At 36.2% G+C, this 21,137-nt stretch overlaps 1 protein-coding gene across 3 annotated transcripts in view; it reads left to right on the top strand.

Moving 5' to 3' along the window:
* PAN3 (poly(A) specific ribonuclease subunit PAN3) overlaps window positions 1–21,137 on the top strand; it is a 139,659-nt gene that overhangs the window by 33,315 nt on the left and 85,207 nt on the right. For 2 of the 3 annotated variants that reach the window (XM_036917346.2, XM_036917348.2), the window contains one exon: window positions 5,805–5,966. The exons of the other annotated variant lie outside the window; for it this stretch is intronic. In XM_036917346.2, the coding sequence (XP_036773241.2) occupies window positions 5,805–5,966 (162 nt within the window). The remainder of the gene's footprint in view (window positions 1–5,804; window positions 5,967–21,137) is intronic. 3 annotated transcript variants of the gene reach the window in all.

Raw genomic sequence — 21,137 nt, 5'->3', positions numbered from 1 at the left:
ATATGCTGGTGCTCCTGTGTTGGGTGCATATATATTTAGAATGGTTATATCCTCTTGTTTGACTGAGCCCTTTATCATTATGTAGTGTCCTTCTTTATCTCTTGTTACTTTCTTTGTTTTGAAGTCTATTTTGTCTGATATTAGTACTGCAACCCCTGCTTTCTTCTCACTGTTGTTTGCTTGAAATATGTTTTTCCATCCCTTGACTTTTAGTCTGTACATGTCTTTGGGTTTGAGGTGAGTTTCTTGTAAGCAGCATATAGATGGGTCTTGCTTTTTTATCCATTCTGTTACTCTGTGTCTTTTGATTGGTGCATTCAACCCATTAACATTTAGGGTGACTATTGAAAGATATGTACTTATTGCCATTGCAGGCTTTAAATTCGTGGTTACCAAAGGTTCAAGGTTAGCCTCTTTAGTATCTTACTGCCTAACTTAGCTCGCTTATTGAGCTGTTATATACACTGTCTGGAGATTCTTTTCTTCTCTCCCTGCTTGTTCCTCCTCCTCGATTCTTCATATGTTGGGTGTTTTGTGCTGTGCTCCTTCTAGGAGTGCTCCCATCTAGAGCAGTCCCTGTAAGATGTTCTGTAGAGGTGGTTTGTGGGAAGCAAATTCCCTCAGCTTTTGTTTGTCTGGGAATTGTTTAATCCCACCATCATATTTGAATGATAGTCGTGCTGGAAACAGTATCCTTGGTTCAAGGCCCTTCTGTTTCATTGTATTAAATATATCATGCCATTCTCTTCTGGCCTGTAGGGTTTCTGTTGAGAAATCTGAGGTTAGCCTGATGGGTTTCCCTTTATAGGTGACCTTTTTCTCTCTAGCTGCCTTTAACACTCTTTCCTTGTCCTTGATCTTTGCCATTTTAATTATTATGTGTCTTGGTGTTGCCCTTCTTGGATCCTTTCTGTTGGGGGTTCTGTGTATTTCCGTGGTCTGTTTGATTACTTCCTCCCCCAGTGTGGGGAAGTTTTCAGCAATTATTTCTTCTAAGATACTTTCCATCTCTTTTCCTCTCTCTTCTTCTTCTGGGACCCCTATAATACGGATATTGTTCCTTTTAGATTGGTCACACAGTTCTCTTAATATTGTTTCATTCCTGGAGATCCTTTTGTCTCTCTCTATGTCAGCTTCTATGCGTTCCTGTTCTCTGATTTCAATTCCATCAATGGCCTCTTGCATTCTATCCATTCTGCTTATAAACCCTTCCAGAGTTTGTTTCATTTCTGCGATCTCCTTTCTGGCATCTGTGATCTCTTTCCGGACTTCATCCCATTTTTCTTGCGTATTTCTCTGCATCTCTGTCAGCATGTTTATGATTCTTATTTTGAATTCTTTGTCAGGAAGACTGGTTAGGTCTGTCTCCTTCTCTGGTGTTGTCTCTGTGATCTTTGTCTGCCTGTAGCTTTGCCTTTTCATGGTGATAGGAATAGTCTGCAGAACTGGGACGAGTGACGGCTGGAAGGACTTCCTTTCTTGTTGGTTTGTGGCCCTCCTCTCCTGGGAGAACAGCGGCCTCTAGTGGCTTGTGCTGCGCAGCTGCGCGCAGACAGGGTTTCTGCTTCCTGCCCGGCTGCTATGGAGTTAATCTCCGCTGTTGCTGTGGGCGTGGCCTGGCTCGGGCAGCTACTCCATAATGGTGGAGTCGCGTTGGAGCAGGAGCGGCCTGGAGGCTATTTATCTCTGTAAGGGGCCTCACTGCTCCCTGCAGCCCAGGGGTTAGGGTGCCCAGAGATCCCGGATTCCCTACCTCTGGATTAAGTGACCCGCCCTGCCCCTTTAAGACTTCCAAAAAGCACCCGCCAAAACAAAACAACGACCACAAAAAAAAACAAGAAAAAAAATTTTTTTAATTAAAAAAAAAGGTGGTCGTTCGTTTTTCTTTATTCTCCGGTGCCAGCCTCAGGCCTCTGCTCACCGGTCTTTCTGCCCTGTTTCCCTAGTATTGGGGTCCCTGTCCCTTTAAGACTTCCAAAAAGCGCTCGCCAAAACAAAGCAGCAAAAAAGCAAAAAAAAAAAAAATTGTCGCGCGCTTTTCTTATGTCCTCTGTCGCCCAGCCTCCAGTGCCTGCTCACTGTTCTTGCTGCCCTGTTTTCCCAGTATCGCGGGCCCTGCACTCTGGCCCGGATGGCGGGGGCTGGGTGTTCGGCAGCCCTGGGCTCCGTCTCCCTCCCGCTCTCCCTGCTCTTCTCCCGCCGGGAGCTGGGGGGAGGGGCGCTCGGCTCCCGCGGGGCCGGGGCTTGTATCTTACCCCCTTCGCGAGGCGCTGGGTTCTCTCAGGTGTGGATGTGGTCTGAATATTGTCCTGTGTCCTCTGGTCTTTATTCTAGGAAGGGTTGTCTTTGTTATATTTTCATAGATATGTTGTTTTGGGAGGAGATTTCCGCTGCTCTACTCACGCCGCCATCTTCCGCCCCTCAAAATGAGCCACTTTTTAAAATGAATCCTGAATTCATTAAAATAAGAGTTGTATATATTTGAGAGAGATGGGACAAAACCCAACAGTTACAGTCTGCCCTGGTTATTTTACCACAGGAACAAAAGAGATTAGGAATTTTGAGGCACAATGTTGATTTACTAGGAGGTGGTGGAGCAGACAAGCCTATTTGCGGGTAAGGCATAATAAATGCTTATGTTTCCATAATAACCAGCAGTCTGGACTGGCAAGGCTTTCTGGAGTGGAAGACTGGCAGGAGAACTTACCTTTTTTTTGACCATCACACTCAGGATTGGTCTAGGAAAGGATTGCTGGAAGCTAAGGGAAAGGGAAGAGGGGTTGATTTTGTTTGTTTTGGAAGGTAGGGGTTTGGATCTCAACAGATTTAAAGTTTATCAGAAAACTTTTGGGATATAATTTTAGGAGCAAATATGTATTTCCCATAGAATTTTGTTTGCCCTTTTTATTTCCTCGATTTCCATTTGATTTCTCCATTTCCCTAAACCCCTCCTTAGTAACAACAGTTGTTTTTAATCTAGCAGATGTTTCCCAAACCAGGCCTTAGCTGTGTAATTCCATTGCAGTTTCCTTGAGTCGACATCCTTCACCTAGTACAGTGGTTCTCAGATGAGGGACAATCTGTTCTCCTGCTCTCAAGGGACATTGGAGGTAGTTTTGGTTGTCACATCTGGAGCTGTTGTGCTGCTCTCATCTAGTGGGTAGAGGTCAAGATGCAGCCAGACAGCCTGTAGTGCACAGGGCACCCACATAACAAAGAATTTCCCGAAGCATGGAATGCGGAGTTGGAGAACTCCTAACCTGCATTACTGCCGGAATCCACTAATTTGTCTGCCTGTTTCCAGTTTAATTTTCACTCATAAGCTTTCAAGAGCTCCCCATTACCCATCAAGTCTGAATTCCTTGGCACAGGATATAAAACAGTTCATGGTTCTTTTGCTTTCAGGCCTCATTTTTTCCTTTTAAGCTTGACCTTCTGGTAATGGTAGACTGAATACTTACAGTTCTAACACCGCAGTGCCTGTATGCCTCTACGTAGACATTTTTGTCTAGCCTTCAGTACACCCACCTCTCTCTTTTCTATCCAGGCACACTTCACTCTACTTACTCCTCTTTCAAAACACCTCTGTGAAGCCTTCTTTGTCTCTCGTACCTTGATAATATATGCATTTATTATATCACAATGAGCACCTTCTGCTTGTATGACTTTGTTACATACTAGGTTATATCCTCTTTTTGAGGAAAAGGTGTGTGTTTATTCATCATTGTATTCCAAGTACTTAGAACAGTCCTTGGTTGCCTATAATGATATTTTAAATGGTGGTGTTACCTTGGTCTTTTCATTCAGTGTCACATAGAATATTTACTTTTGGATTGGACTTTAATTTCTGGCTATTGAAGAAACTTAAATCTATACTGTTTGGGATCTCTTCTACCTAAGAAGAAAGACCTTAGATAAATTACAGATATTTTGGAGGAAGGGGTGAAGGTAGAGGAATGAATTCCACTTTGAAAAAACAAGAAACATGTAATAATGAGAACTGTTGGGGAGGGAGAAGATACATTGGATTTATTTAAATATTTTATCTGTGTTGTTTAATGCACTATTATAAGAAAATAAATTACACTAATTGTAATAACCAGATTAAAAGCAAGTCTGAATTAAAGATCTGAATAATAGAAGACATTTAAAGCAATAATTTTCTTGCTTTCAAATAATGTGACTGGAATTTAGGTATCCTGTATAAGTTCTGTTTGACAGGTTGTGAATTTTGTTTAAATATGCGTTGGTGTGTTGACTTTTCTGATAGGATAATCTTTAGCCCAGATGTTTTCTAAAATACAAATTTTTAATTAGTGAAGGCTTAATTAAAGTTATACTATTTTTGTTGTATATCAAAGCCTTATTGTTGTGAGGTGTTACTAGAAATAACTTGCTTTAAAATTATTTTATTTATAATACGGTTCCAAAAGGCACATATTCTTATCTACAAAACTTGCTTGGGATGTAGACATAGAGGTTAATTGAATTGGTCCAAGATTGCTTGTGATGGAAATATTTTAGCCCCATTAAATTTTATCCACTGCTATAATTATTGGGTAGGTAGATAGTCTAGTTGCCTTTCTTATGCAAATTTGATTTTTTTGTTCCTCCTCAAATCAAAGACACCATGGTAGAGGCCCATTTGTGGAGTGCACAATCAATTTTTCATAAAATAATATGTACATAGCCATTATTTCCAAAGTCATTTTGAAATTTAGGTATCAAGTGTTTTCTTCAAATTGGTTGTCTTTATACTGGAAAAATTATTTTTTCTGTATATTTGGCTGTGACACCTTTTTGAAAAAAGTTAATTTTACCTATTTGCTTCAGCAATCTTACGATAGAACAATGAGTAAATGTAGGTTTTCTTATTTCAGGTCTTAAACCTGGATACCTTCCCAAGAATGTAGCAGTGTTCTTTAAAGGGAAAAAATATGTATTCAAATTCCCTTTAAGTTGCAATTTAGTTCAAATTTGCAATAATTAAGAGAAGTAAGATGGTGGTTAACTATCATTAACTTTCATGTGTAAAGGTGCCCTGCCATCCAGTATTAAGATTGTTTTATATTATAATGTTAGCTGGTGAATTTATGCTTTAATCAGACAGTGTATTCAGTATCAGTCTGTTTAAAATACTGAGATTTATAAGACTAATGAAATTTGTGCATTTTTCTTTGGTTAAAAGTCTGGTTATTTCTTTTCTTTGAGTGCCTTAAGTTGAATGCCCCCTGAAGACAGATACAGAGTGACTTGTACTTTGGCCTAATGTGTATAGAACTTAAAAAATATTGAAGATTGATTCCTTAGGATTTAGCTGCTTCTTTTAAGTGAGGTAGTTCTCAGTAGGAAATAAGGTAGAGTTGGGGAGCAGCAAAAGATACAGTTTGGAGAATTTTTTTTTTTTGCCTGTATTCTGTGCCCTTAAAGCCATTTCTTCATATTGCAGTGAGAATAGGTAAGTGCCAGTGAAAAAATTTTGCAAAGCATTTACTTTGCTGATAAGTTAATTTCTATTCATTAAGGTCTTATAAAATCTGATTATAATGTATTTCTCTAATGAAACATCTGTACTTTATACAATGTTGTTCAGCCTGTTAGGACTGTGGGTTATTTTGGAAGTATTTTTGGGTGGGGGTGGGAAATGGTGGGTGGTGATATAAGGACATTAGAGGGGAGTGTCTTAGAAATTTTACTTGTTCCCCATTCCACCATTCCTGGTACCTTCTCTATGCTAGTTATGTTAGTTAGATTAGTGTGGGGGATGTTAGGAGTGGCCTGGTTTCTTTCCTTCTTTTTCCTAGCCAAGGAAGTATCGCCTGGGGATGCTGGAGGAGAGGCTAGTTCCGATGGGATCAAAGGCACGAAAAGCAAAGAACCCTATTGGCTGCCTTGCTGACAGGTGTAAATCAGGAGTACCCATCAATATGGTTTGGTGGAACAGAGTCACAGAAAACAATTTACAGGTAAAAATTTTTATTAGACATTTTTTTGAAAGTGAATATTTGGCTGCTTTCTGTGTCTGTGTGGGGTGGTGGGTGTGAGATTCAATGGCATAGCTGATATACTTTGGTGATTTTTTTTTTTTTTTTTTTTAATCAAAGTAAGGTTAGTAGCCCATTAACCAAATGAATGATTTTGTTCGGTGGCTTTTTAAGCTTTCTCTGCTTGTATTTTCTTAGTCATTTCTTAAATTTAGTTTTTCCCTTTTGTATTTTGTTAATAGTTCAGTTATTTTTAATACACAGAGCTATTCAGGGTGCTGCATTCAAAAGCCGTATTATAAAATTTGTTACAGAAAATTTAATATATTTGGAATCTGAACGACAGGATTTTTTTGTACATTTTTACTAGGAAATAAAAATTGCATGTAGACAAATTTGTCAGGTGTTGACTCTAAACCCAACTTAAATAGCATGTTGTCATAGAATCACTCCAGATGTATTTAGTCTTTGATTCTGCCTTATCAGTGATGAATAGTGAAAATGAATTTTTATAACTCAAAGGCTAGCTTTTGTATAAAATACTGAAGTACATACAAAATAATTTGAATTATATACAGTTTTAACTTGAATTTTAATTATTCTCATTTTAAAAAATTGGTAATTATATATATAATATAGATTGTTCTATTTAAATTTCAGTTCATCTGGAAGTAGAATATCTTTCCTCCCAAACTTTCTGAGTAAATTGGTAATTCTAATATATTGCTACCAAAAGTTTATAATCCCACAAACACGTACCACACACAGAAAAGATATAACAAAGTTAATAGCTTGGTTTTATTTTGGTCACCAACCTTGTCAAGGGTTTCTGCAATATTTTGGTCTGTTTGATATTAATATCATAGCAATATCTGTGTTGCCTTGGGCACAGAAATAAAGAAGTTATTCCAAAATATTGCAAAACACAGTATTTGCCCCAACTGAAAATTTGATAGTACTTTTTTAAAGATAAGGAAAAAGGGCGGGGGGGAGGTGCTCATATAGTTAAAGTTTTGGATATGTCAGTTATAAATAGCAGTATAATTTACTGAATTTTTGTCTTTGTCAGATCACTAGGAGAGAGATTTGATGTGGATTATTAGAATTACTTTCCAGTTTTAAAAAGAAAGTCTGAAAATAAATTGTACCCCCCAACTACATAAGAACAGATAAACAGGTACAAGTTGAACTTATTGTAGATTGTGGGATTTAGAATGTTCTGAAACCAGTTCCAATATGGTGGGGTCTCCTCTGACCCCCAACACCAAGCAGTTCTTGGATACCAGCAGGGTGACCGAGAATTCATCTCAGTTCTGACATAATCTACCCAGAGACAACACCAAATTCCCCAGGTTACGGGCTCATTCCTCTAAGCCTGCCTTCCCCCACTCTCCTCTTCAGATGCCAGTCACAAGCACCAGGCTGTACCTGTGCTGCTGACCAGCCAGCTACAGATGGGAGGTTCCAGCTACCTTCCCTTTTTTTTTTATTTTTTGAGATTACAGGGAAATTTAGTTTCTTCTTGAAACTAATTTTGCATAAAGAAAACATTTCAAAGAAATTGGTTCAGGCTCTTAAAATACTTAATGCTTAAAATATTTGAGACCTATCCAAAGACCTTCTCTTTAGGGTCAAGTAATTTGCAAGAGCGGCTCACAGAACTCAGGGAAACACTTCCGTCTGTTTACCAGTTTATTAAATGATATGATAAAGAATATAAATCAATAGCCTGATGAAGAGATTGCATAGGGTGAGGTCCCAAACAAAGGAACATTTGTCTTTGTGGAGCTTGGGGCCCGACTCAGTGGCATGTGTAGAAGTGTTTCTTGTTCCCCAAGAGTGGAAGCTCTCCAGAAAAAGGACTTTTCAAAAGGCTCTCCTCTTGGATTTTTATGGAGGCTTCATCACAGAATCATGATTAAGTCACTGGCCTTCGGCTGGCTGAATCTCCAGCCCTTGTCCCCTCCCTAGAATTCAGGGGGCGGGACTGAAAGTTCTAACCCTGCAGTCACATGGTCCGTTCCTCCTGGCAACCAGCCGCTACCGGCGGGCAGGGTCCAGAACCCCACTTCATTAATAACAAGACAGCCATTTCACCTTTAGAGTCCTGAGGCAGTTTCAGGAATGTGCTTGAAGACCAAATGTATCTGAGAAATATATTTTGGTCATCTGACTGGCCCAATACGTATTTTTTATAAATCATTATATTGCAGGGGTGAAACCAGTTACCCTGTGCAGAGAGGTGTTAGCCACTTGACCTTCCCCCTTATCTGTATGGCAATTTTGAGGTACCTCTTTTTACTACAGCTTGAGAAATCATTAGGTTAGTATAAGATTGTATGCTAGAGTGATACTTTATTTTTAATTGAAGTAGCTAGTAAAAGATTTGCATTTAGTGTGCAAAAGATTGAATTGTGTTAACCTGAATCTAGTATTTCAAATACTACTATTTTAATGCCTCAAACAATTCAGATACTCCTGTAAAGACATAAGGTATTCCTCACTCAGTCTAATATGGGAGAGGCAGTAATACTTCACATTACCAGCCACACGATGAAGTACTGAAAAATACCATCTGGTCTCCACTACTGTCTTTGTGAATTCCTAAATTCAGGTGGTACATACGCAGAGCAAAGAGTATGTTAATACATTTTTGTTTTTCGGTTCATTTTATCTTTTTGTTGTATAAGAAAAGTAATTTATATAAATTTGATACCTTTTTTAATTTTAGTTTTGTATGATGTTTAAATTTTTTTTTTTCACATAAAAATTTTACAGTAAAAAATGGGTTGCTAGATAGATATATTACTCTTTCCTGTTTCATTTGTTTCCTTTCCTTTAAAGCTTAGGTCTTTTCAATCCCAAGGTCAGAGAACTATTTATATTTTGTTTTAGTAATTATAGTGTGTTCTTAAATGGCTGCCTTGTGCCAGGCACTGTGCTAAGCTCTTTACATATATTGTCTTTTTTTGTCTTCCTCATAGCTATTGTACAAGTGTTATTAAATGAGGAAACATTTTAGAGAAGCTGAGTAATGTTTAGGTTAACCAGTTAGTCAGTAGAGGAACAGAAATTTGAATCAGTGTTTGTCAGAATTCAAAGTCTTTGTACTTCTGTGATACAGCTCTAGTTGCACTAGAGTTATAATTGGTTTAATTATCTAACTGGCTAATTGAACTTCTGTAGGGAAACTACAGAAAAATAGATTTTTGAGGATAAGAATGCAAAATTTCCAGACATGGACTGTATGTAACTTATGCATATCTTTGCAGTATTTGTAAGGTCAGTCCCTTTTTCCTTGTGATTTATCTTTTTCTCAGTCACATTTAACTACCTTTTTTTCTTTCTGGAACTTTGATCATTTTTTTAACATTGATTTTTTAAATCTTGACCTAACATCTATAGGTTCTTCTACTTCTGGAAACAAGAGAAAACAGCAAACCAACCAATCAACAAAAAACTTAAAACAACAGGAACAAAAACTTTCCTGACTGTTTCTACCTGAATCATTCACAGATGCTTTATGCTGGGATTTCTTTCAAGAGCCCCATAATCCCCAACCTTTTAGTACTTAATAATCTTACTTATTTTCAGTCAAGAATCCTGATTTGAAAGATTTGAAAGAGCATGTTTACTGAACACATGACACTTGAAAACGGATTCATGTTTTCATTCTAATATATCTATGTGTATTAACTAGAGAATCAAACTTAATATTTTCCTTTGTCTTTTGTAGCTTGGTGGAGGCTAAATTTATTTTCCATGTGGCTGTTTGAAATATCGACAGTGCCCATCTGGTCTCCTTTATTATGTTTGTGGTGCTTCCACTTGGAGTTCTTGGAATAGATCCTATTCTTTTCTCTGATTTCTTAAACCAGCTATTTTTAATCCTTCAGTGCCTACAGTTTGTTGTTATCAAAATTTTGCTGAAACTGCTCTCAAAGTTTCTCCTTTTTTACCAAATCCAGCAGTTTTCCAATACTTAATACTGCTGGCCATCTTTTTATTTATGAAACTTTATTCTCTGCACTTTTGACTGTGTTTCATCTCTGGCTCCTCTTGAGCTTCTGCTCTTGGCTCACTGGTTCTTTGCTTTCCCTTGTAAGCCCCCTAAAATTTTATTTCTAATAGGGCTGTCTTCTGAGCTCAAGACCCAGACTTTTCTGTGCCTTCTGATATCTGCATGTAGATAGGTTGGACAATTTACATTTGACATCATACTAAGGCTTTCCAACAATAATAACATTATTATCTGTGTTTGACAAATCTGAAAATTGTTTTAATTTTAGTAAAGCCTTATTATTAGTAAGTAATGGAGCTGGGATTAGTAAGAAGTGGATCTACTTATGTCTAAATCCTCAGATGTTCTACTGTATCATCTGCCTCTAATTATTATTTAAGATTCTCCAGTATCTTTCTCTTTTTTCCTTTTTTAACATGACTGACATAGTTTATACTGTAAGTATATCTTCTGAATAATTTTTGTCAAATACCTTTAGGGTCTGTTCTGCCTTTCCAGAGTTATCTTTCTTGAACCATCCGCACATACTAATCATACAGAATCTTTCATACCTCATATACTATAAAATACATTAGCTGTTTTGTATAACCTTTGTATCTCTGTACTGTTGTTAATGGAGCCTGAAAAAAATCTCCCTCTTCCTTCAAGAGTTATCTAAAATACTATCTTCTCTGTGAGTACTTGCTTCAACACCTCAAAGAAAAGAATTTTTTATTACTGTTTCCACAATAGTTGGTGGTGTTTAACAGGTACTTTATTCTGCTTTATATTGTTTCTTTGTCTGTCTTTTCCCACTGGATTGTAAATATCTGAGACTAGGGATGTGTTTATTATTTTTGTACCCTTAAAGTGTTTGGCTTGTCTCTAAATGTTACTGTTTAGTGTAGTATGTGCAGTTTGTAGTGATTCATTCTAAGACTTTTATATATTTTTAAAAAAATTTATCATAGGTTTTCTGGGACTTACATCCATCATATTACATTGCTTAATTTTATTATCAAAACTATTTAGAACATAGGATGGTAACTTCTTTTGAAATGTTAGATTATCTTCTATTTTCTTAAAACTTAAAGTTTAACATTATCCAAGTATTCTTGATATTTTTCAATTTTCTGAGCCTGGTAATTGTCTTAATAACTTCTTGACAATGTTGTTAAGCGACAGAGCTCTCCATTTTGTATTTTCCTCATGATTTCAGCCTGATCACCAAGCAGATGGTAGATGGAAGGTCACCTGAGACTCCAGATCAGCAATACTTTATTTCATCTAAGTGCAAATTAAATTTTATCTTCCCTCAGTCTCTGCCTAGGGTGATTATCTGCCTGACCAATCTTTATGTGAATTCAAGACTTTTCATTTGTTCTCTGATTACACAGTTTTAATGCTATTTTTTAGGATTAAAATATTTTATCACCTATTTTAGAGAATAGTAAGGATTCAAATTTCCAGACATGTAGTAGATATCAAATAAGTTTCTATTCCTCCAATTTTATCTTACCACTCCTAAGCTGTGTCTTTGTTCTATTTATTTATGGTGCTTTCAGAATAGTTGTATTCAGATGTGCATGGTATTACGGAATATATAGAATGAGGCAGTGACATTAAGTGTCTTTTAGGGGCTCATATTTTAATGCTGACTCATTGGAATATTTTTTAATTATTTTAAAAATTCCTTTTTTTTTCTTTTTTTGAATGAGTAACAGTGTGTTCCTATTTCCCATGTAAGGAATAGGTGTCAACTTCAGTGAAAGAATGTGAAATGCATGGTTTTGTAAACTTGTCATTTCAGATATTGCAGGTTAAGATTTACCCCAAAATATGTTAAATAAAATCATAAATATTTTTGCCTCAAACCTTTGGAAGTAGTGGGGTTATGAATCATAAATTATTAGCGTTACTGCTGTTTTGGCTGACCCTTAAAGTGATGTTGGTGAATGATTGTTGGATGTTAAGTGTCTTAGGAGACTCATACTTGTCAACATCTCTTTTGATGGTTTTTCTCCCACTTGTGGTCTCATTACATGGCATTTTCTTGAATAAGTGTTCAGTTGTAAGAATGTTCACTTTAAAATCTCTTAGCCCACAAATTCTGTGAATCCTATTTGCTTGTACTGGTGCTTTTAAGATCACAGGGAGATTTTGGAAACTCAGTGGATATACCTCAGTCTTTAGTTACTCACTGAGTTTTGGTGTTATTTCAGTTGATTTCTAGTCTCTGGGCTCCAGGAAATGAATCGTTTGGGCTTTATGTGGAATGGCTTTAAGTAAATGATTTGTGTACTACGGAGGGGGAAAAAGAGGTCATTGAATTACCTCTAGTGTTGGCTTTCTACCTGTATAAAACATTTTCATTCACATCTTACTATTTTCTTCCTGTCTCAAGCAAACAAGTGTTCCTTTACTATATGCTTTAGAACCTGTCTTTATTCTCTCTGACAATTTATTGCATTACTTATTATCCCTTTTTAGTTTTAGATGGTCTCTGCTTTGACATTGGTTTCCTTCTACCTTATAAACATGCCACATTTAAGTGTCTCCTGTTCTGGAACCTCAGAATTAAGGAATGCTGCTTGAGGAAATGTTCTGTGGTTGGTGCCTTTGGGAAACTATGCCATACAGTTTGAGAAATACTTGCTTGCTGCTTACTGCTACTTTTCCACCTTCATTCTTCTCTTAATTTCCAGTGTTTTGCCTTTCACATTCGCCACTGTATTGAAATTATTTTTGATAAGTTTAACTCCCAAAGTAACAGTTTTTATATGACCTCTGCTGCATGGGACATTGTTGACCATTCCTCTTTCCTTGACACTTTTTGTTCTCTTAGCTGTAAGACTGTCCTTTACTACTTTCTTTTGAGGACCTCTTGCCCTTTGCCCTGCCTTCAGGGGCTGTTCCAAGCTCTGTCCTTGATTCTTCTTTTTCCACACAGTGCCCCCTGGCACTCCTGCATATCTTCCTTACTCTGGCTACTCCCTACCTATCCACATTTGACTACCAGATACATATTTTTTTATCCTCTCAGCCCTCTATACTCACTCTAAATACTAGCTTCTTGACATCATCTATAGGCATAAGACTTTTTAAAAATTCAGTATGTCTAAAATGAACACACATCTTTTCCTTCAAACCTGTTTTTCATTCACACACGTCTACACACTCATTCACAGCTATATGCCCACTATCTGTCTTGGTTATTCCTATCACCCAGTTAGTCGTCTAATTTGTGAGCACTTCTTGACTCTTCAGTCTTCCTTATCTGCCATATCCTCTAGCCACTAAGTGTGTTGATTGTGCTAATTTGAAATTGTCTTAATATTGCTGAGTTATAATTTATGCCCACCTCATTTCTTACCTGGACTATCACTGTATCACTATTGCAGTCTCTTACTTGATTTCTTGTTTCTGGTTTTACCTTTGAAGTCACTATCTGGGTGATTATCTGATCTTGTTTCTCATCTTTTTCATGTTTTTTTTTGTCATTAGAATGAAACCCAAATCGCCAAGAAAGGTATCGAGGATGCCTCTTGATCTGGCTCCTGATTACCCTGCAGACCTACTGAACTGTTTGCAGTACCATGTTCTCCTGCCTCTGCCTTTGGACGTTCTCTTAGAACATTTGCTTTGTTTGCAGTGCCTTTTTCTCTGTCTTGACTGAGCAAACTTGTCTTTTAGGATTCAGTTTAAGCAATTCATTCAGTTGATTCCATTCAATTATAACCTAATTAGACAGCATTAAGCATTTGTTCACTTTTCCCTAGCACTTCACATTACTCTAATTAATATATTTGTAACTTGCCTCATAGGCTAACAGTGTATGGCACACAGTAGTTACTTAATATTTTTTTGATACATGGATGTTCTGAGCTCTTGGGGGCTCAGGGTACATCCTATACCTGTGAAATGCCAGGCTGTGAATTTCTAGAACACAGTGCCTATGTTTTATGTATTTTTCTTCTCCGAAGTGCCTAGCACAGTACCTAGCACAGTGTCTTTTATGTATTAGCTATTCAAATAATTGAATGAATGAACCTAGATTAATGATTATCTGGTAAGGTGAGTATTTGTCCTAATGTTAGGCCTGAAATTTAATGCTTTGTACATTTCCTTAAATTTTCTTTTGGTACAGTTTCATGGCAAAAATATCATTATGGAAAAATGTTTGAAAATTTTAACATGTTATATCTTGTGATTAAATATGTCAGGGTTCTTGGTTAGAGGAAATGCCTCTAAGTAAATGTTTTTTACTGTGAAATGTGACAGGTAGGTTTTACTAATATATAGCTATGGATAAAAGATGTGTATAGGTATAGAAGACAGTTATAGCTAAATAAAGGAATTGTTGCCTCTCTGGAGTGCTGTGATGGTCTGACTATCCTGAACTATTCAAACTGACCTAAGTGGATATTTTTACTCCTTTTAGGCAGAATAATGTTTTTTTCCAACTTTATTGAGATAATTGACATTACTAGGAAGAGCAATAATGAGAGTGAACTAGGTGGCATGCCTCCATGAACATTAATGATTACTGCTACTGGAGGACTGAGATGTAAATAACTTTTGAGTGGAAGAGGAGCAGTTAATAATCTGTTTTTTAAAATGTCTCCTATGCTCCAGTTACAGTTTTGCTTTTTTATATACATTGGTTTACTGGTCTCGATTTAAATATTGCACATGTGAATCTTTATGATAACACCACTCCATTCAGTGATGATGATATGCAAAGAAAAGGGAATGGTGTAAGGATCATGATTAACAAATCTTAACAAACTTTCTTAAAACTTTTGTAAAAAAATACACACTTACTGAAAAAGATTCAGATACTACAGACAAGTACAAAAGAAGGAAGCAAAAATGTCCCCAGTTCCTTCACCCTACCCAGAGATAACATCTCTCTTAACATTTTAGTGAGCATCTTAGTAGCAGCCTTTTACACACGTGTGCATATGCATACACACACATTCCCTCTCTCTCTGTGTTTGTCTCTCTCTTTCTTCTCTGCTCCCTCCCTTGCTCCTTCTCTTAGGCATAAGCATACCATTGTACAGAAATAGCAATTTAGTGTGATTACTGCATTGTAGCCTGATTTTTCTTTTATTTTCACTCAGTAGTGGTGTTGTCCTCTTTCCATAGCAAATGAAAATATATCAATTCACATGATACTTAATGGCTGCATAGTATTATATATACCATAATTCACATAACCAGGTCCCTACTGGTAGATATTTTAGTTATTTCCCTTTTAAAAAAAAATCATAAACAAAAAAATAATGTGCTAAACTTAATCTTTTCTACTTGTGTGATTTTCTCTTTAGCTTCAATTCCCAAATGTGGGGGTACTTGGTCAAAGGGCATGCTTATTTTTCATTTTGACACATATTATCAAACTATTCTCAAGAGCAGTGTTTATAGTATTTCCCATTTCTGACAAACTTTGTCAAGGATGAACTAATGAAGAACTTTGGAAATTTATGTCCCTATAGTTTCCAACTGTTGTATATAGATAATTATTTATGCTCAATTGATGAAAATTTGTCTTCTCAACTCTACCATAATATAAAGATTATTGCTAATTGATTTTCATTTGACAGGTTCCAATCTACATGTGCTGCTTACTCCCTGAGATAGTCAACTAATAAATAGGAGAACTTCTATTTAAAAGAACACTGATGTGAATCTCTTGGAAGCACTTAGTAACCGACTTTCTTTCACTGTCTCCACCAATTTGATCCTAATTTATTTAGAAAATCATATTTCCTCAATTGGGGTGTTTATCAAAGGGCCAGTTTGCTTCAGGAAATTTATAAACTGTGATACTTATTTCATAATAGTAGTAGTATTTAGAAGTCAACTTTTAACTTATAAAATAAAACTTGACTGGTCTTAAATGGGTCATTTTATTAATAACCCAGAAGTTGTATATGTTTTGATGATAAATTTTAGATTGACCGTATTTGGATATGTTTCAAATATGGGGAAATAACAACCCATTACATTAAAAAAAAATCTCTTAGAAATGTGAACTTGGAGGTTCTGGTTAGCCATTTGACTTCTCCTTTCCATTTCACCTTGTTCCTCTTTATTCTGTGTGATTTATGAACACTGAACACTAGTAAAAATAACTCTGAAGTAGTTTAAGACAAATATTTTGGGCTGAATTGTGTCTCCCCCAAATTCATATGTTTAAGCCCTAACCCTTACTGTGACTCTGTTTGGAAACAGATCCTTTAGAGAGGTAATTAAAGGTTAAATGTGATCATAAAGATGGGACCCTAGTCCAGTGTGACTAGTGTCCTTAGAAGAAGATAAAGTAAGGATGCATGGGGACAGAGAAAAGGCCTCTTGCTGTGAATGACACAGCAAGAAAATGGCTGTTGGCAAGCCAAGGAGAGAGGCCTTAGGAGAAACCAACCCTGCTGGACCCTTGATCTAGGTAGGACTCTCACCTTCCAGAACTGTGAGAAAATAAAAATCCATTGGTTAAGCCTCTCAGTGTGGTATTTTGTGTAGCAGACAGTCGGTGATAAATGAAATACATGTACTATAAAACCTAAAGCAATCACTACAGTAACAGAACAGAGAGTTACAGCAAGTAAGCATAGGGAGGAGATAAAATGAAATTTAAAAAGTCAGTTAATCCCAAAGAAGGCAGAATAAGGAAAAGGGTAACAAAAAAGAGATGGAACAGATAAAAAACAAATATAGCAAGATGGTAGAAAGATTTAAACCCAGCCATATCAGTAATCACATTAAATGTAAGTAGTATAAACATTCTAATAAAATGGCAGAGATTTTCTAATTGGATTTTTTAAAAAACGCAATGTCTAACTATATGAAGCTAACAAGAAATGTACTTTAAACATAAAAAGAAAAATAAATTGAAAGTTAATACAATGCACTAGTCAAAAGAAGGCAGATAGCTATATTCATATCAGATAAAGTAGATTTCAAAGCAGAGAATATTACCAGGGGCAAAGAGGGTCACTTGATAGATAATGTGCACAGTTCATTAAGAACATGGATATACCATTCTTAAATATTCTTATGTATCTAGTAGCATTGTGTTAAAATACACGAGACACAGACTAATAGAACTGTGAAGAGAAATAAACAGTGGTAGGCATTTCATACTCCTCTCTTAATGATAGAAAACAGGGGCAGAAACTTTATAAGGAGATGGGAGGCTTGAACAACTTTTAACTATCAGTTTGACATTTATAGAACACTGCCCAACAACAACCAAATGCATAGTTTTTCAAGTGTACATAAAACATGAACCAAGATAGGCCAGTTCATGTCAATAAATTTAAAAGGATTCTTTGGATATAATTTTGGAATTAAATTAGAAATCAACAGAAAGATCTTTGGAGAACATTCAAGTATTTGGAAACTGAATCACACACTTCTAAATTACTCATGGGTCAAAGAAGAAATGAAAAAGGAAATTAGAAGGTATTTTAAACTGAATGGAAATGAAAACATGTCAGAAGGTATGGGTTGCCACTAAAGCAGTGACGAGGGACATTTATAGCACTAAATGCTTGTATTAGAAAATAAGAAAAGTTCCAGAGTCAGTAATCTTGGCTTCTACCTTAAGAAACTAGAAACAACAAATTAAGCCCAAGGAAGGCATAAGAAAATAAATAATTAGATGAGAGCCGAAATCAGTAAAATCAAAAATATTAGGGAAAAATTAATGAAACAAGATGGTTCTTTGAGAAGATCCATAAAATTGATAAAAAAGAAAATACAATTTTTTTTTCCAAATTGGATTGGGAAGAAAAGATAAAATGCACAAATTGCCAATATCAGGAATGAAATAAATTACCATTAGATTTGACAGGTACTATGAGGATACTAAGGAAATACTATGAATTATTAGATGGCAATAAATTTGATAAGGGGTGAAACAAATTTTTAAAGATACTAACTATTGAAGTTCACTCAAGAAGTAATAGATAATCTGATTAGCTCCAAATCTTTTAAATAAATTGAATTTATAGTAAAAAACCTTCCACAAAGAGTGCCCCAGTGGCTTCACTGGTTTAGTCTCCCATATATTTAAGGAAGAAATAGTGTGAATTCTACACAGACTTTACCAAAAATACTGAAGAAGAGGGAATACTTCTCAATTTATTCTGTGAGGTCAGCATTACTATGCTACCAAAACCAGATCAAGACATTGCATAAAAAGAAAACCAGTATCCCTTATGTATATAGATGTACAAATTATTAACAAAATTAACAGACTGAATCCTGATGGTTTACAAAAAGGATACTATACCATGAAGAACTGAAAATTTCCCAGTGATACAGGGTTGGTTTAATATTGAGAAAGTCCATTGATAACATTAATTATATGACCCAAGTAAAACCATGTGATTATCTTCAGTAGATAGGGAAAAAACTTGACAAACTTCATTATCAATTCCTGGCAAAAACTCTGAGCGAACTAGAAATAAAATGGAACATACTTAATTTGAAAAAGAGCATGTGTGAAAAAACTACAGCTGAGATCATATATAATATTGAAAAACTAAATGCTTTCCTGAAATCAGAGGGCAAGAATATCTGCTTTCACCACTTATATTTGGTATTTTACTAGATGTGCTAGTAAAAGACAAGGAAATCAAAACATACAGGTTGGTTGATGTAAGGAAAAATATTCAGAGGACATTAATAGTTATCATTTATGGTTAAAACAAATCATCTGTAGCTAATATGATGGAACCTACCAAAAAAGAAGCTATAAGAACAAATAAGTAAGTTCTGTAAAGTTGCATGATACAGAGTCAACATACCCAACTGAAATTTAATTCTCTATTGTAGTGTGCTGAATGGTGGTCCCTCTGAAAAGTATGTTTCTAATCACTGGAATTTGTGAGTTTTTATTGAGAAAAAACATTTTTGCAGATGTAATTAAGTTAAGGCTCTTGCGACAAGGTGATAAGGTGGGCCCTGAATCTCTTGAACAAGTATCCATGTAAGACTGAGGTAGAGGAAGATTAAATGCAGATGAGAAGGTGATGTGAGGATGGTATTGCAAACTGAAGTGATGTGATACCAGCCGAGGAATGCCAAAGAATGCGGGCAGCACCTAGAAGTTAGCAGAGAGGCGTTGAGTGGGCTCTGCTCTAGTGCCTCTGCAGGGAGCACCAGCACCTTCTGGCCTCCAGGAACTAGCTGTCAGGTTTATGGTCATTTCTTACAGCAGCCACAGGAATATATGTACTAGCAACAAACAATCCTACTTTGAAATATTTTAAAATTTGTGCAATTTGTGATATCAGAAATATAAAAGAAAGATCAATCTGAAGAAGGTCTGAAGACCTGTACATTAAAAACTTGAAAACTTTCCTGAGAGGAACTAAAGAAGACATAAGTAAGTGGAAACATATATCATGTTCATGGATCTGAAGACTCGGTATTGTTAAGATGTCAGTTCTTCCCAAATTATCTATAAATTCAGTGAAATGCAATTAAAGTTCAGCAGACTATATGCCAATATGAAAATGCAAAGGAACTACAAACCAAATTAAAATCAATCAATAAATGAACAAGATGCAAAACTTATACTACTACTAGCGAGAAACTGAAAGCCTTTCACCTAAGATCGGGAATAAGACAGGGATGCCTGCTCTCCTCACTGTTTTTCAACATAGTACTGGAGGTCCTAGCCACAGCAATCAGACAAAACAAAGAAATATAAGGCATCCAGATTGGTAAAGAAGAAGTCAAACTGTCCCTGTTTGCAGATGACATGATATTGTACATAAAAAACCCTAAAGACTCCACTCCAAAACTACTAGAACTAATACCTGAATTCAGCAAAGTTTCAGGATACAAAATTAATACACAGAAATCTGTTGCTTTCCTATACACTAATGATGAGCTAACAGAAAGAGAAACCAGGAAAACAATTCCATTCACAATTGCATCAAAAAGAATAAAATACCTAGGAATAAACCTAACCAAGGAAGTGAAAGACCTATACCCTGAAAACTACAAAGAACACACGTAAGAGAAATTAAAGAGGACACTAACAAATGGAAATTCATCCCATACTCTTGGCTAAGAAGAATTAGTATCATCAAAATGGCCATCCCTCCTAAAGCAGTCTACAGATTCAATGCAATCCCTATCAAAATACCAACGGCATTCTTCAATGAACTGGAACAAGTAGTTCCAAAATTAATATGGAACCACAAAAGACCCCGAATAACCAAAGCAATCCTGAGAAGGAAAAATAAAGCAGAGGAGATCTCGCTTCCCAACTTCAAGCTCTACTACAAAACCACAGTAATCAAGACCCACAAACCAGTAGAACAGATAGAGAGTCCAGATATTAACCCAAACATATACGGTCAATTAATATACGATAAAGGAGACATGGATATACAATGGGGAAATGACAGCCTCTTCAAAAGCTGGTGTTGGCAAAACTGGGCAGCTATATGCAAGAGAATGAAACTGGATTATTATCTAACCCCATACACAAAAGTAAACTCAAAATGGATCAAAGACCTGAATGTAAGTCATGAAACCAATAAACTCTTAGAAGAAAACATAGGCAAAAATCTCTTGGACATAAACATGAGCAACTTCTTCATGAACGTATCTCCCCAGGCAAGGGAAACAAAAGCAAAAATGAACAAGTGGGACTATATCAAGCTGAAAAGCTTCTGTACAGCAAAGGACATCATCAATAGAACAAAAAGACATCCTACAGTATGGGAGAATATATTCATAAATTACGTATCTGATAAAGGATTGACATCCAAAATATATAAAGAGCTCATGCACCTCAACAAACAAAAATAATGGGCATAAGATCTGAACAGCCACTTCTCCAAAGAAGAAATTCAGATGGCCAACAGGCACATGAAAAGATGCTCCACATCGCTAATCATCAGAGAAATGCAAATTAAAACCACAGTGAGATATCACCTCACACCAGTAAGGATGGCCACTATCCAAAAGACAACAACAAATGTTGGTGAGGATGTGGAGAAAGGGGAATGCTCCTGCACTGCTGGTGGGAATGTAAATTAATTCAACCATTGTGGAAAGCAGTATGGAGGTTCCTCAAAAAGCTCAAAATAGAAATACCATTTGACCCAGGAATTCCACTCCTA

The sequence above is a fragment of the Manis pentadactyla genome, chromosome 2, assembly GCF_030020395.1.
Source record: "Manis pentadactyla isolate mManPen7 chromosome 2, mManPen7.hap1, whole genome shotgun sequence".
NCBI lineage: Eukaryota > Metazoa > Chordata > Mammalia > Pholidota > Manidae > Manis > Manis pentadactyla.
The sequence above is the reverse complement of the archived record's forward strand: the minus strand, read 5'-3'. Positions and strand labels throughout refer to the sequence as shown.